Consider the following 16,276-nt stretch of genomic DNA (forward strand, 5'->3'; position numbering starts at 1 on the left):
ACACACCAAAAAGAACAAGCCCGGCACTCCCATTACAATGAGGAAGATAACTGGCATGCGATGCCCTCCTAGGATGACGGCCCATCCAAGTATATGGAGAAGAACAAGGCGGCACTCAGCAGACTTTCAAGGTAAGTAAAAATCCTTTAATCCGACGTTTTGTATATGTATCCCTGAAGACGGGGGTTAACCCCGAAACGTTGGATTAAAGGATTTAGGGCCTGATTCAGACCCACTCGCGAGCGGCTGTCCGCTCGCAAGTGGGTCGATGGTGTGCACTGAGCATGCGCACGACGGAGGGAGCTCCGTCATGCGCATGCGCGAGACGCGACGAGCGAAGGACTTTCCTTCGCTCGTTGTGTCTGATCAAAGGGGGCGTGCTGTCGATGTTGATTGACAGCACGCCCCCTTTGGTGGGCGTGCCGGGGGTGTGCCTCCCAGACGGGGGCGTTCCCAAGGGAACGCCTACTGTCAGAAGCCGGCCCACTGACATCACTAGTGATGTCAGTGGGAGTGATTTTGGCTCTGATAGAGCCAAAATCACTCCGGGCCTTGCGGTTGAGAAACTGAACCGCAGGCTCCGGCTCGCAGTGGCGATGGTCGCGATGGTCAAGACCATCGCGACCATCAACCTGCACGCTCGTATAGGCTGTGGGTGGTGACCCACAGCTATACGAGCGTCCAGGAGGACGCTCCATAATTATGGAGGTGGGCCCTGATTCAGAGCGTCCGGCTCTGAATCAGGGCCTTAGTCTGCTGAGTGCCGCCTTGTGTGTGTGTGTGTGTATATATATATATATATATATATATATATATATAAAAGATCCAAGGTCCTAGAAAGGAACTGGCGGCACACCAAATCCAAATGTAAACAAAATGTATTCAAAACATTAAGGTGAGAAAAACATCATTCATCGACGTTTCAAAGTCCGCAGACTTTTTCTTCAGGATGTATCACTAAGACATCAGCAACAAACAAGTGTTATAGTGCAGGTGTCCTACCTTATATGCGCCCATATCGCGCCATATCCACACTCCCAGAAGCACTGTCTCCGGATGAGGGGGCGGGGCCTCCGCAATCCCGGAACCGGAAGTGATGCGGGCGATGACAATTCTGGTTGCTAGGCAACCTCTGTAGCCACAACTCACCACGCAGGCAGCGCAGCACTGGAGGGATATAACATGTAAACATTAAAACAGTGCATCAGACCATGTGTCACAGTCACATGGAAAGTGATATTACAAAAGTAACTACGTGTATCCTCATAAAACAAAAAAAAAAAAAAAGAAAGGAAAAAAGAGAAAAACCCTGATGTAGACATTAACAATAATATCAAATATATAATCTCAAAGCTCATAATTAAATAACTACTTGTGTTTAATAATTAACAATTTACTGCTTCTATACCATTTATGGCTATAAGCTTACTGACATAAAATTACAACCGACAGAACTCATTATTAATTCTAACTGCAAAAAATTTTTTGGCTAGCCTTAGCTAACCTGACGGTTTCATGTTAACACAATGTATATTATATAACTGATCTCAGCATCTCATAATTGTAACCTGCTCAACCTATTTGCTTAGAGAAATACATTAAACGATAACATCTCATTGAGCCCCCAGGGCGCCATCGTGTCTAATTGATGGATCCAACGAGCTTCGGCCTGGCTCAATTTTTTACCTCGGTCACCACCTCTGATGTCTTTAGGAATGTGGTCTATTATTTTATATTTAAGGGACGCCAAAGAATGTTGCGCGTTCTTAAAATGTCGTGCAACGGATCATTAACTCGTCCCTCGAGAGCTGCCCGGATGGCAGAGCGGTGTAGTGCCATCCTCTCCCTGAATGTACGAATTGTTTGGCCCACGTAGTAGAGCCCGCAAGGGCACATTATAATGTATATCACATATTGTGTTTGACACGTTAAATTATATCTGATGTCAAACTTGCGACCCGTATGCGGATGCTTGAAATAAGTACCTGGTTCTAAGTATCTGCACGTAATGCAAGAAGCACATTTGTAGCACCCAGGTTTTTTAATTTGAGTGAGAAATGATTCCGTGTGCATTAAAGGGGGTGTGCCAATCCTAGATTTTACTAAGATATCCCTGAGGTTGCGTCCACGTTTGTAACATGGCATAATTTCTTTGTTTTTAAAAAAAGGTAACTCACGGTCACCAGTCACTATTGGCCATAGTGCTCTGGTGACCCGAGGAAGTACCTGACTTGCCATAGTGTATTCCGACGCAAACGGGATTTTATTCGTTTTAGGCCCTACTTACAAAGCTTACAAAAGTGCTGAATAAAAGAGCACTGAAACGTTGCTACTACATGCCGTGTTAAAGTGGATTTATTCAAGTCACCAGGAGTGCCGCAATGTCTCCATGTAAGTGTATATATATATTTACTTGCCTCCTTTCTATCTTCTCCTCTGTCTTTTTTCTGTAGCTGGAGGTGGGGTTTGGTTCTATTCTCACAGGGCAGCCAGGGGCAAGGACATGATTTTCAGGGGGTGGTTTCTATATATACACATGACATTAAATCATTCACACATTACATACAAGCATACACACAACATGCACACATGACATACTTACAAAACACACACATAACATACACACATGACATACTTACAAACACACACACACACAGCATACAGTCAGGTGCATAAATATTGGGACATTGACAGAATTTTCATATTTTGGCCTCTATTCAGCACCACAATGGCTTTAAAGTGAAACAAACAAGATGTGCTTTACCTGCAGACTTTCAGATTTAATTTGAGGGTAATTACATCCAAATCAGGTGAACGGTGTAGGAATTACAACAGTTTCTATATGTGCCTTCCACTTTTTAAGGGGCCAAAAGTAATGGGACTATCAACTCAAAAGTTATTTCATGGACAAGTGTGGGCTATTCCCTCGTTATTTCATTATCAATTAAGCAGGTAAAAGGTCTGGAGTTGATTCTAGGTGTGACATTTGCATTTGGAATCAGATGCTGTTGACTCTCAATATGAGATCCAAGGAGCTGTCACTATCAGTGAAGCAAGCCATCATTAGGCTGAAAAATCAAAACAAACCCATCAAAGAGATAGCAAAAACATTAGGTGTGGCCAAATCAACTGTTTGGAACATTCTTAAAAAGAAAGAGCGCACCTGAGAGCTCAGCAACACCAATAGACCCGGAAGACCATGGAAAACAACTGTGGTGGATGACAGAAGAATTATTTCCCTGGTGAAGAAAAACCCCTTCACAACAGTTGGCCAAATCAAGAACACTCTCCAGGAGGTAGTTGTATATTTGTCAAAGTCAACAATCAAGAGAAGCCTTCACAAGAGTGAATATAGAGGGTTCACCACAAGATGTAAACCATTGGTGAGCCACAAAAACAGGAAGACCAGATTAGAGTTTGCCAAACATCATCTAAAAAAGCCATTACAGTTCTGAAACAACATCCTATGGACAGATGAGATAAAGATCAACTTCTCCCAGAGTGATGGGAAGAGAAGAGTATGGAGAAGGAAAGGAACTGCGCATGATCCAAAACACACCACTTCATCAGTGAAGCATGGTGGTAGTAGTGTCATGGCGTGGGCATGTATGGCTGCCAATGGAACTGGTTCCCTTGTATTTATTGATGATGTGACTGCTGACAAAATCAGCAGAATGAATTCTGAAGTGTTTCGGGCAATATATTATGCTCATATTCAGTCAAATGCTTCAGAACTCATTGGACGGCGCTTCACAGTGCAGATGGACAATGACCCGAACAATACTGCAAAAGCAACCAAAGAGTTTTTTAAGGCTAAAAAGTGGAATGTTATGCAATTCCCAAGTCAATCCCCTGACCTGAATCCGATTGAGCATGCATTTCACTTGATGAAGACAAAACTGAAGGGAAAATGCCCCAAGAACAAGCAGGAGCTGAAGACATTTGCAGTATAGGCCTGGCAGAGCATCACCAGGGATGAAACCCAGCGTCTGGTGATGTCTATGTGTTCCAGACTTCAGACTGTAATTGCCCTCAAAGGATTTGCAACAAAGTATTAAAAAGTGAAAGTTAGATTTAGGATTGTTTAGTTTGTCCCATTACTTTTGGCCCCTTAAAAAGTGGGAGGCACATATAGAAACCATTGTAATTCCTACACCGTTCACCTAATTTGGATGTAATTACCCTCAAATTAAATCTCAAAGTCTGCAGTTAAAGCACATCTTGTTTGTTTAATTTCAAAGCCATTGTGGTGGTGAATAGAGGACAAAATATGAAAATTCTGTCAATGTCCCAATATTTATGTACCTGACTGTACATACATACACACACATGACATACTTACAAACACACAGCATACATATACACACACACACACACACACACACAAGAGACTGACCTGTTAACAGAAACACACACCCCCTACCCGGCCTACACTAACAAGAGACTGACCTGTTAACCTCTCAGTGCTGTGCCGCGCCGAACACCTCCTCGATCCCTTGCACTGGGAGATGAGTCACTTCATGATGTCTCAAGCCAGTGCTTCACAGTGCACCATGCGGGAGCCGAGGGAGGCAGAGCTCACAGGGTCACAGCAGGGTTGTGGATATATATCCCCTTCCGTAGATGTACCTACTGAAGGGGATCTATACACAACCCTCACAGTCACAGCAGTCAGGACAGCCGGGTGCGCCGCTGATATACACCGCAGCGGGCACCCGACAAACAGAAATTACAGCAGCGGCTGGGTCAGCATTCTCCGCTCAGTGTGGCCACCCTACCTACCTATCCTTTGCAGCGGGTGGCCAGCACACCATACCTGTCTGTCCACAGCAAAGCGCATGTATTGCTATGGTGGCACTGCCGGGTGGCGCCCCCTGGCGGCCGGCGCCCCTGGCAAGTGTCATCCTGGCCAAAGTATAAATACGCCCCTGACGCCTTGGCTGCGCGCTGAGACTCCCTGCCTGTGGTCTAGCGGGAACACTAATCCGGCTGCTATGCACTGCGGCCAATAACATCTTGCCCTGTCTCCCCCACCAATAGACGGCGGAAATGTCATGCGCTGCGTATAGCTGGGGGGCCCAGAAGCTTGCTGTATCGGGGCCCAGGATTTCTCTTGGCAGCCCTGTATGTAGATATATGGAGCAAGTGCCTGAATGGGTCTCCAATGGCTCTTCTCAGTAGGCTGCAATGTAGAAGTCGTAACAACAGGAGTGAGCATGAAGAAATTAAACAGGATACAGGATATGACTAGAACGATTTTGGACTAGACTTGGACTCCCTGTGGACCTCTGGTTGCGTACGCTGAATCAGCAACGGCATATTCCCCTCTGGTATTGGTAGCTCCTAGCAATGTTCTCTGTTAAATTGGCACCTATGTTAGCAAATGACTGACAGCTATCTAAGGCCCTGATTCAGAGCCGGACGCTCTGACCAGAGCGCTCGCTCTGAATCAGGGCCCACCTCCATTAATATGGAGCGTCCTCCTGGATGCTCGTATAGCTGTGGGTCACCACCCACAGCATATACGAGTGTGCAAAATGATGGTCGCGATGGTCTTGACCATCGCGACCATCGGAACTGCGAGTAAAAGCCTGCGGTTGGGTATTTGAACTGCAAGGCCAGGAGTGATTTTTGCTCTATCAGAGCCAAAATCACTCCCACTGACATCACTAGTGATGTCAGTGGGGCCGGCTTCAGACGGTAGGCGTTCCCTTGGGAACGCCTCCGTCTGGCAGGCATGCCCCCGGCACGCCCACCAAAGGGGGCGTGCTGTCAGTCACCATCGACAGCACGCCCCCTTTGATGAGACACTCCGAGCGAAGGAAAGTCCTTCGCTCGTCAGGTCTCGCGCATGCGCACGACGAAGCTCCCTCCGTCGTGCGCATGCGCAGTGGGGACCATCGACCCACTTGCGAGCGGACAGCCACTCGCGAGTGGGTCTGAATGACCCCCTAAATCTGCATACACACGTAACGATTTTGTTAGTGAACGATTTTCGTTAACGATTTTCGTTCAGTTTTTCTTTTGAAAAAGTGAACGATTTTTTGAACGATGAACGAAAAATGTTCCTTCCTTTAATGAAAATCATTAAGTTGGTCAGTCAGAATGGACGATAAACTACAAATGGGAACGCGCATGAACGATTATCGTTCATCGTTATAACTAAGAAACTGAATGTTTTTTTTTTAAAAGATTACGATGTCGTTATAGTTAAATCGTTCAAAATATCGTTACGTGTACGCACCTTATGTCAAACATGCAGGTTTCTCTGGAAGACATACAGCTCACCGTAAGGGGGTTGCAGCCTCTAGTGTCAATACAATAGTATTGCCCTCTCTGTCTTTGCCTTTCATGCAGCCATTCTCTGCACGGCATACTTGCATACTTTTTACCTGGGAGATGCCAGAGACCCAGGTATGGAGCGAGGTGCCATGAAGTAACAGCATTATGCAGCGGGGTACAGGTGTTGAAGACTGGAGAGCGCTACTGCACAGTCATCATGATACTACTTCAGGGATGCATCAAGTATTTTACCAAGATGGTCGCCGTTTGGTCTTCTGCGCATGTGTGGCGCCATCTTGTCATTGTGTTCAGAGCGCCACAGTGGAACACGGACATGTTCCACTTAGCTCAGTGAGACCCTGATATATACTGCATTCCACACACTATTTACTGCTTGTATCCTGTACCGCTACCAACATACAGTCACCCGCTGGTGGTCTGTATGCTCTGCTGAAGCTCTGCTCCATGCTTAGTGTCTGTTACATGCATAAATCTGAGTATGGCTGTACATCCACATTACTGCTATATAACCAACCCACTGATTAAGTACTGGGCTGGTTTCTGACTAAGGAGGTCCGCTGCTGTGTACTATAACTCTGCCATATTACCACCAACAATACACACTTATTTCAACAACATAGCCATTATGACGCAATTCACAGTCAATTGCATCATCATGGCCTCTGTCCACCAACTTCTGTGAGTCTCCCAGAGTAGTCAAGTATGCTCCACAGTACTCATTGTCCCAGTAACTCCTTATCTCTCTGGCAGGCTTAGTAGACTCAGCTATACTGATCTCCTTATCTCTTTCTCCCAAAGCTCTGTTTGCTCTGCCTCCTGCAAGCGGTCACCATCTCTTAACTCCCAGGATCTAGCCATCAATGTTGCCATCAGTGGCGTAACTCCCAGAGGCAATGTAAGCATATGCCGCTAGGCGCCTGCTGTCAAGGGGTACAGATACATTCTTCTATAACTCATAGTTGCCTACCTTCTAAAATCTCTTCCCGGGAGAAGCCCGGGTAAGTGAAGCAGGAGGATGGCAATGGGGGCGTGGCCTGATGAGTCGCGTCATTAAGCCCCACCCCCTCACTGCAAAATTGCTGCGATTGGCTGTAATTTGCATAGGGGGCGGGGCCGAATGACATGATTCATTTAGAATCACATCTTAAGCCCCGCCCCCTACACGGAGACCCGCGATCGCCGCGGGAATTCTCATTCTCCCCACTTCACTAGGAAGTGGGCAGAATGCAGGAGAAATGCCTACCCTTCCGAGGGTGCAGGGCGTTGCCCGAAAAATCGGGAGCCTCCCGCGAAAACCGGGAGGGTAGGCATGTATGCTATAACTGCTGACTGCGTCCTACTGATCTATCTATCTATGGGGTCCGGGCAGCCACTTTCACTTGACAGTGTCTGTCTGGTACAATAAAACTTTTCTTTATTGTGACCCGCCATGATTTCACATGTGCCGCACCACTGACAGAGGAGACAGCTGCACTGCTGACAGAGGAGCAGCTGCCCAGAAGACAAGGTAAGTGTGTATGGGCTGGCTGCGGGGGCTGGCTGGAGAGACAGAAGGCTGCTGGCTGAGGAGACAGAAGGGTGCTAGCTGGAGTGATAGAAGGGGGCTGGCTTGGGATACAGAATGAAGCTGGCTGGAGAGACAGAAGGGAGCTGGCTGGGGAGACATAAGAGGGCTGGCTGGAGACAGAAGGGGGCTGGCTGGAGAGACAGACAGGGGCTGGCTGGAGAGACAGAAGAGGTCTAGCTGGAAGACAGAAGGGTGCTGGAGAGACAGGAGACAGGCTTTAGAGACAGACGGGGGCTGGCAGGGGAAACAGAAGGGGTCTGGCTAGGGAGACAGAAGGGGGCTGGCTGGAGAGTCAGAAGGGGGCTAGCTGTAGAGACAGAAGGGTGCTAGCTGGAGAAACAGAAGGGGACTGTCTGGGAAGACTGAAAGGAGCTGACTGGAGAGACAGAAAGGTTTTGGCTGGAGAGACAGAAGGATGCTGGCTGGAGAGACATACGGAAGCTGGCTGGAGAGACATAAGGAAGCTGGCTGGAGAGACATAAGGAAGCTGGCTGGGAAGACAGAATGGTGCCAGCTGGAGAGACATAATTGTGCTGGCTAGGGAGACATTGGGGAGCTGTTGAGACAGATGGGTGAGGGCTGGCTGGTGGGGCACTACCGTCTATTTCGCCTCTGTACGCATGATATGAACATATGCCCCTGATCATCGATAGTGTTAAGAAAAATATAATAATTTAAAAAAACAGCTATTGACCACTAAACATTGTCATCTGATTCAGCTGCCAATGTCTTCTCTGAGAGGTTGGCACCAATCAGAATGCAGAGGGAGCCAGGAATACAGGAAGTTCAACATGAACAAATAACTGTACAAAACCATCAATGTAAGGGAACCTGTGCCTAAATCAGAGACACACGCAATGCTGATGTTCAGGGAGTTGAGTGTATTTTTGCTATTGCGCATACGCGAAAATCCTTAAAAAGTGACATTTGCATGCGTTCCACTGTGTGTACACACAGAGGCGCAGTAGTGATTGAGATGCATGTATCAGAAATGTATTGAAAATGTGACGGGCGTTCCTGGGTGGTGGCTATAAAGAGGAGCAAAAATGGTCCATCTTACAGGCATGTTGTGGGCGTGTCGCTGAAGTGTTTGCGTACACAGACGCTTAATCGCTCACATTGGAAGCCATAATCAGATGGAGAACTGCACCTGCCATAGGGCTAGTGCTTTCAATGGTGCGACCAATGGTGGTGTCTAAGGACGCACCGAGCGATATTATAGCGTCTACAGACGCTCATAGTGGGCGTCTCAGTCCTTGCACATTCAGGCTCATACACCAGGGGAAAATCTGATACTAGCATTAGCACAAAGTCGCAGACACAACTACGCAACAGATGCTAAAGCCGTCACAGCAGCATGCGACCCAGACTCAGCCCCCCATATTATTGGGAGACCACAAGGGTATGCTAGGCTCACAGCAGCCGAGAGAGAAGGGCATTCTGTCCAGCAATTAGGCTATGATTCTGTGGCCAATCACTGGCGAGTAGTCAGGCAGAAATGAGCAGGAATAAGAGTGGCATGGGAGGAAGTTGGACTTAGAGTTAAATTACGCCGGTATGTATCTAGAATTGTGATTCTAATGGCAAAGGACACCTCTCCAAAAAAAGAGTCCTTTGCGATAGAGGGACTATCGGGTTTATTACCCAAAAGTCCCTCTGCATATGCGTAGAAAGGCACGTGCCAATGCGGGGATCACCGGGAGGGATCACTCCTAGAAGAAATGCGATAAGAAGCCCATAGGCTTCTATCGGGTAATGCCATCTAAAGACGGTGTTACCTACCGGGTACAAGCTCTTGAATGTATCGCATTCCAGAGCTTGGTACATATATAACTGCGGCCAAAACTCAGAAAGCTGTATTTTCAAAGTCTTGACCGCATTTTTGCCCTTAGTACATCCCACCCTGATAGAGAAAATAGCTCTATAGAAAGGGGCACAGTGTGTAGGATAAATGGATTCTGACTAAAAAAGTGTATCATATACTGTATAAAATTAATTGGTCTTATTGTTTGTTTGTTTGTCTGTCTGTCTGTCCGGTTATGCATTCAGACACCGATGCACCAATTGGGAGGTGGTCCAGTTGGAACCTGGCCAGGTGGGGGGTAGGGTCCCAGTTGGACTTCCCGTTGGTATATGCAGGGCAGAACTTTGACTCGGGGAGCCTGTTCTGAGTCTTCCACTGGATGGATCTGGATGAAAACTTCACAGAGTGGTAACATTGGATCCCAGAAGACATACTAGGGGGTTGAGATCTCAGTCAGACTACCCACTGGTGTATGCTGTGCAGAACTTTGACTCAGGGTGTCTCTTCTGGGCCTTCCACTGGATGGATCTGGATGAAAACTTCACAGAGGGGTGGCAATTGGTCTGGGATGCCAATGGAGTGGTTGGGGTCCCTGTCAGGCCTTACGGTGGAGTGCACCGAGAAGAACTTTGACCCAGGGAGCCTGTACTGGGCCTTCTCCTGGAAGGATTTGGACGACATCATAAAATTCTGCCGAAAACTTCACAGAGTGGTAACATTGGATCCCAAAAGACATACTAGGGGTTTGAGGTCCCAATCGAACCTCCCATTGGTGTATGCTGGGCAGAACTTTGACCCGGGGACGCTGAGCAGAACTTTGACCCGTGGTGCCTATTCTGGGCCTTCCACTGATTGGATTTGGATGAAAACTCACAGAGGGGTGGTAATTGGTCTGGGATGCCTAATGCAGTGGTTGGGGTCCCAGTCGGACCTCACGGTGGAGTGCGCCGGGCAGAACTTTGACCCAGGGAGCCTGTTCTGGGCCTTCCACTAGATGGATTTGGACAACATCAAATAATAATACTTAATACATAGTTGCCTACTTTTAATTTCTCCTCCCCGGGAGATGTGCGGGGAGGAGAAGCAAGTGAGTTGTGACAGGGGTGGGGCTTGACGATTTGTGTCATTAAGCCCTGCCCCTTTTGCGGTAAATAGCAGCGATTGGCGCACATTTACATAGGGGGCGGGGCTAAATGACGCTATTCGTGAAGAAATGTGTCATTAAGCTCTGCCCCCTACACGGGGACCCGCGATTGCTACAAAAATTCTCCCTATCCTGCCCACTTCACTAGGAAGTGGGCAGAATGTGGGAGAAGTGCCTACCCTTCCGGGGGTGCGGGGGGTTACCCGAAAAATCGGAAGCCTCCGGGTAGGCATGTATGACTTAATAACTTGAAGATTTAATCCCGGGCAACACCGGGTACTTCAGCTAGTAGTGTATATGTGTGTACCGGGGTATCGAGAAAGGAAGGGGGAGCAGGTACTAATTACCATTTGTTGGAGGCACCTGACGGGGGCCCGGGTCTGCCGCCCCCCCAAACACACACACCTTCTTACCTGTTAATGACAGCAGCCTCTATCCCCATCTCAGCAAACGCTGCTGTGTGCATGGCCCCATCCCCAGGAGCTACCTCTGGGTGAGGGGTGCATGGTGCCCCCCTATGCAGCACCATGCATTCTTTGCAACTGCGCGGATGCTGTTTTTTCATATTATAAGGTGCCTGGCCACACCTACTCAATTAGGTCACGCCCCCTACAGTACCTGACCCTGCTCTCTATAGCCTGGTATGTACATAGGGGATATAAATTGTAAGCTTCACTGGGGCAGGGACTGATGTGAATGGCCAAATAGTCTCTGTAAAGCGCTGTAGAATATGTGTATGCCAGAGGTACTCAAGGCACTCCAACAGTTCATGTTTTAGAGATATCCATGGTTGAGCACAGGTGGTTAAATCAAATTGACTAAGGTAGTAATTAATTCACCTGTGGTCAAGCATGGCTATCCTTAAAACCTGGACTATTAGGGTGCCTTGAGGAACAAGTTTGGGAACCTCTGGTGTAAACTATATACAATTTGTTAATAAATAATTAATATAAAGTCCCTGAAATTAGATTTTGAAAGTAAGCAAGTAAGGGGCAGTGAAGTGAGGCAGCAGGAATGCGTTGCCTATAGCAACCAAATTCTAACATTTTATTGTATAAAATGGGGTCTTCATAATCAGCAACAATAATAACTAAAGTGTTATACACGCAAATAATTCTATCATTTATCTATCTAGAGATTTGTAAGATTATTTGCTCCTGTAGGTTTATTGGAAGTCTGTTCATAAATAGAGACAGTAGGCTCCACTGACTACAGTAATGAATGAGATGGGGACTTGCTAGTAAGTAGAGGAGTGGACTGGACCCTCCCTGACTACACTGCACGCAGTAAGCGCCCCCTAGCGGACGCTGCGCTCTCATTTCCCGTGTGACTGCCAATCAATGCACTTTCTATAAGAAAACAACAGAAGGCATCAAAAATCGTCACATCCGGGAAGTTGGGACATCGGGACTGGATGAGTGCAGTGAGCGGAGCTGTGCGTACTTAGCATTGTGCCGGGTGTGGCAGGTATGGTCTTTGAGACCCTTATGCGATGGTGAAAGATGGTTTCTACCAGTACAACTCACAGGGCTTGGCCGTGGCCCGTCACATGGCAGAGGTTCATTCAGCGCTTTAATGACGAGCAATCTGCAGCTCCATAGCTGTTGTGGGATTACAAGTCCCAGCACACACTGCATCATGTAACTGAATTTGTAGTCTCACACCAGCAGCTGGATGGTCATAGGCTGCTGATTTGTGCATTAGTACATGTAGAGCATTATAGCATGCCGAGCTGGGAGGATGGTTTCTTTTTCACCTGGAGCAATTTACATATTTCCAAAGAGGATCTGTTGCATCTGTGCCTCTGATCTTCATGAATAATACCCACATTTAGCTTAGTGACCAGCAGATGCCCATGTATCTTACCCTGCTTGCATGTCCACTCCTTTGCGTACACATAGGTTCCCCAATGCCCTGAGGTGTGTGGGCTCTGTGGTGTATGTAAAGTGTATTGCCCTTAGTGTGCCAGGAGCAATGCCAGCTATATGTGTATTCTGAATGTGCCCTTGTCAAATAAGCTACATAAGATGGTCATGCATGTGGCCTGGTGGTGGGGATACAGTAGTGAAATGTGTACAGTCAGATCTATATGTCAATTCTAATGCAACTTGATCATATTTTGATCATCTAAGGCCATCCATTTTGGGGCCACATGTCCCAGTTATTCCATTTCTTTATTGGTTTACAATGGACGATGCTTTGTAAATATTTGTTTAATCTATGCCTTCTGATATCAGAGCGTATCTCCTATATTCCTTATTGACCAGTAACTAGGGATGGACATCTGATTTAGATGTTTCACTACCATTTATGTTTTCTTTTCGATGGTAGTGTTTTCATGATTCAATGACTGCTTTCCAATGGTAGCTGTCATCGAATGGTGTGGAAGCGGTGGCCATTCGATGTTAAAATACAGCTGATTTCAGCTGTTTAACATTGGGTACGGCAGCAGGATGCTATTGGACATGCGCCAACTGGGATTTTTTGTTCATGCGCTAATCATGTGAATAGTTCTTTCCATCATATTCTTTTGATGCGATGGTTAGTTACGATCACATGGAAAGTTTTGATGGTGGAAGCCCAACCATCATTTGTAAGCTTCCAATGTCCACCCCTACCAGTAACTGATGGTACCAGTCCTGTCATCCCATGCATTTTACAGGGAATGTGTGTGACTCTGTCCTGGATAGACTGACGCAGCGAGTCATCACAGTGGCTAACAGCGAGGGTAACGGGATCTATTGCACCAGCCGAGGAGTTTGTGTGTATCTTAAATTCATGCCACATGCTATTTTAAGTTCAACCTAATACCAGCCTTTTTTGCCAGAGTGATACTATAGGTGTTACACACAGCCAGACATAAATATCATATAATGTATATTTTGCAGTATTAGACTGTGTGCATTATTACATAAATTATGTATATAAGGCACACATTACGCAGCGCTTTACATCAAATATTTCAGTCATCCACATTGGGCTGGATTCAATTGAACGCAAATTAAATAGCGCCGGGAGGGAGCTCCCAGAGCTATTCAATGCAGCATGCTTTTAAGCCCGACTAAGGTTTATTTGGTGCGAGCAGAAATCCTACAAAAGTACAGGCGCCATGCTGTTTTCTGCCCTTAGTGCAGCGGAAACAGCATTGCGCCAGGCAGTTTAGTCAGTATGCCCGCTCTAGCGACTAAACACCCTGTTTTAGGTCGGAGAATGCACATTCTCCGACCTAACAGCGAGCTGTATTGAAAAGCTCTGGGAACTCCCTACCGGCGCTATTAAATTCGCGTTCAATTGAATCGAGCCCTATGTCTCTATCCCAGTGGAGTTTACAGTCTATATTTTTGCATGGACACACATACACTAGGGTTCATTTTGTCAGAAGCTAATTAACCTACCAGTAGGCTTTTGGAGTGTAGGGGCAAACCGGAGCACCCAGGGGTAGTGCAGGCAAATATCGGGAGAACATACAAACTCTACATAGATAGTGAACTCATGACCTGGCTGTGAGGTAGTAATGTCGTCCGTGCTGCAGATTTACATTATTATATATATAATTGTGTATTATAAGGAAATTTAGATACAAAAAATTATGGTGATCAGAAATTGCCTCACAGTTCAATAACCTATAAAAGAAATTTGGCTGCAACTGTGTATCTGAAGCCTGCTACATGCACCAATATGTAGGGTCCTACCAACATAATATTCCAGTAAGGGGAGGAGATTTACTAGAAATGTTGTTGAAAGTAGGAAAACCCCTTTTGCGCAGATTGAGATGATAATAAGACCACTGTAGTTTATCAGTAGAAGCAATCAGCCTGTGTATGTGCCATCACCCTGACTTCATGGGTGGGTTAGTCTTAATTTTAAACACACTTTTATGAAGCAAGATTGAGAGATTGTGCCGCCTTCAGTTTTAACATGGCTGTCTGTTTCTGTGCATACGTATCGTAATCATGTCTACAATCATTTGCTCCAGATTTTTGTTACCTACCTATGATCCATCTGACCTATCACTCATCTTGCAGGTTCTCTTTCACTGTACACCATGGGCGAGCCCCAGCAAGTGAGTGCTCTACCTCTACCTCCGGTGCAATATATCAAAGAATATACGGATGAAAATGTCCGTAAGGGTCTGGTCCTTAAACCACCAACCCCCATTAAGGACAGCTACATGATGTTTGGAAACCAGTTTCAGTGTGACGAGCTGATCATCCGCCCCCTTGAGAGCCAGGGCATCGAGCGGCTCCATCCACAGCAGTTTGACCATAAAAAGGAGTTGAGGAAACTGAACATGTCCATCCTCATCAACTTCTTGGACCTGCTGGACATCTTGATAAGAAGCCCTGGCCATATACGGCGAGAGGAGAAGCTCGAGGACCTGAAGCTGCTGTTTGTTCACATGCACCACCTTATTAACGAGTACAGACCCCACCAAGCCCGTGAGACCCTGCGAGTGATGATGGAAGTCCAGAAACGACAGCGCCTGGAGACGGCAGAGAGGTTTCAGAAACACCTTGAGAGAGTGGTAGAGATGATACAGAACTGCCTGGCTTCATTGCCGGATGACCTACCTGTGCCCGACGGTGGAGTTACCATAAAAACTGAACCTATGGAGATGCAGGATGCCAGTTTAGACCAGCAGGATGTTCCTCCGGAGGCAGCTGCCACGGTACAAGGGCCTACCGCAGATAAGGATGCAGCCATGTGTGTTCTCATTGATGAAATGACATAGGCGACGTTTCTAGCACTTTCATGTGATGAACTATCTCTGGAGTCTTGAGGTGGCCTCTTGAACCCAGACAAATAATTTGTGTATGTTCTGTCACCTGCTCTGCCCTGCGGGCCTGGCACCATCACCCTATCATGGACCTATTTATGGGTGTTGGGCAGGCACGTTAAAGCAGTATGGAAACATTTTTTGAAACTGCTGTGCTGAATTAAATGGACTTTCTCAGGAATCTTTTATTATACACTTGGCGTAGAAATACTCCATTTGCATCCTAATTCCTGCCTAATAAGTATTACTGCCCACCCCTGGTTTCCTCACGTTTGAGTGAGTGTTCTCTTGCCTCATAAGTTTATCAATGTTGTTCAGTTTTTTTTGTTTTAATGAGTAAAGATTATACTGTGTAAAAGCTGATGAATAGCATTTATTTTGTTATGTATTATTCACATTTTCTAGGTCACTTGATTTGGGGGAGAAGGAACTTTCTGGCCTGCCAGCTGCTGTGGAACTATACATCCCAGCATGCCCTACTACAGTTTTAACATGCCTTAATAGCAAATTTGTGGCGGGGCATGCTGGGATGCATAGTTCCACAGCAGCTGGAGTGCCACAAGTTGCCTAATTTTCTTGCAGTAGCTGATTGGTTGCTATGGACAACTTGTTCACTCTTTAGCAGACTTGATACTTTTCCCCTTTTAGGCCTCAAAGAACCACCAAGCATGACATAAAGGC

General features: G+C 46.6%; 1 protein-coding gene across 1 annotated transcript; it reads left to right on the forward strand.

Annotated features, from left to right (window-relative positions):
- The first annotated feature begins 12,185 nt into the window (after positions 1 to 12,185).
- MED7 (mediator complex subunit 7) lies at positions 12,186 to 15,958 on the forward strand. The gene is made up of 2 exons (XM_088479021.1): positions 12,186 to 12,285; positions 14,844 to 15,958. The coding sequence occupies exon 2, from the start codon at positions 14,864 to 14,866 to the stop codon at positions 15,548 to 15,550; it is 687 nt and encodes a 228-aa protein (XP_088335147.1). The 5' UTR covers positions 12,186 to 12,285; positions 14,844 to 14,863; the 3' UTR covers positions 15,551 to 15,958.
- The last annotated feature ends 318 nt before the right edge of the window (positions 15,959 to 16,276 follow it).

The sequence above is a fragment of the Taudactylus pleione genome, unplaced genomic scaffold, assembly GCF_031769625.1.
Source record: "Taudactylus pleione unplaced genomic scaffold, aTauple2 ptg000225l, whole genome shotgun sequence".
Classification (NCBI taxonomy): Eukaryota; Metazoa; Chordata; class Amphibia; order Anura; family Myobatrachidae; genus Taudactylus; species Taudactylus pleione.

Coding starts and splice junctions, on each gene's coding strand:
- MED7 (XM_088479021.1), top strand. CDS start 14,864: ATGGGCGAGCCCCAGCAAGTGAGTGCTCTACCTCTACCTCCGGTGCAA.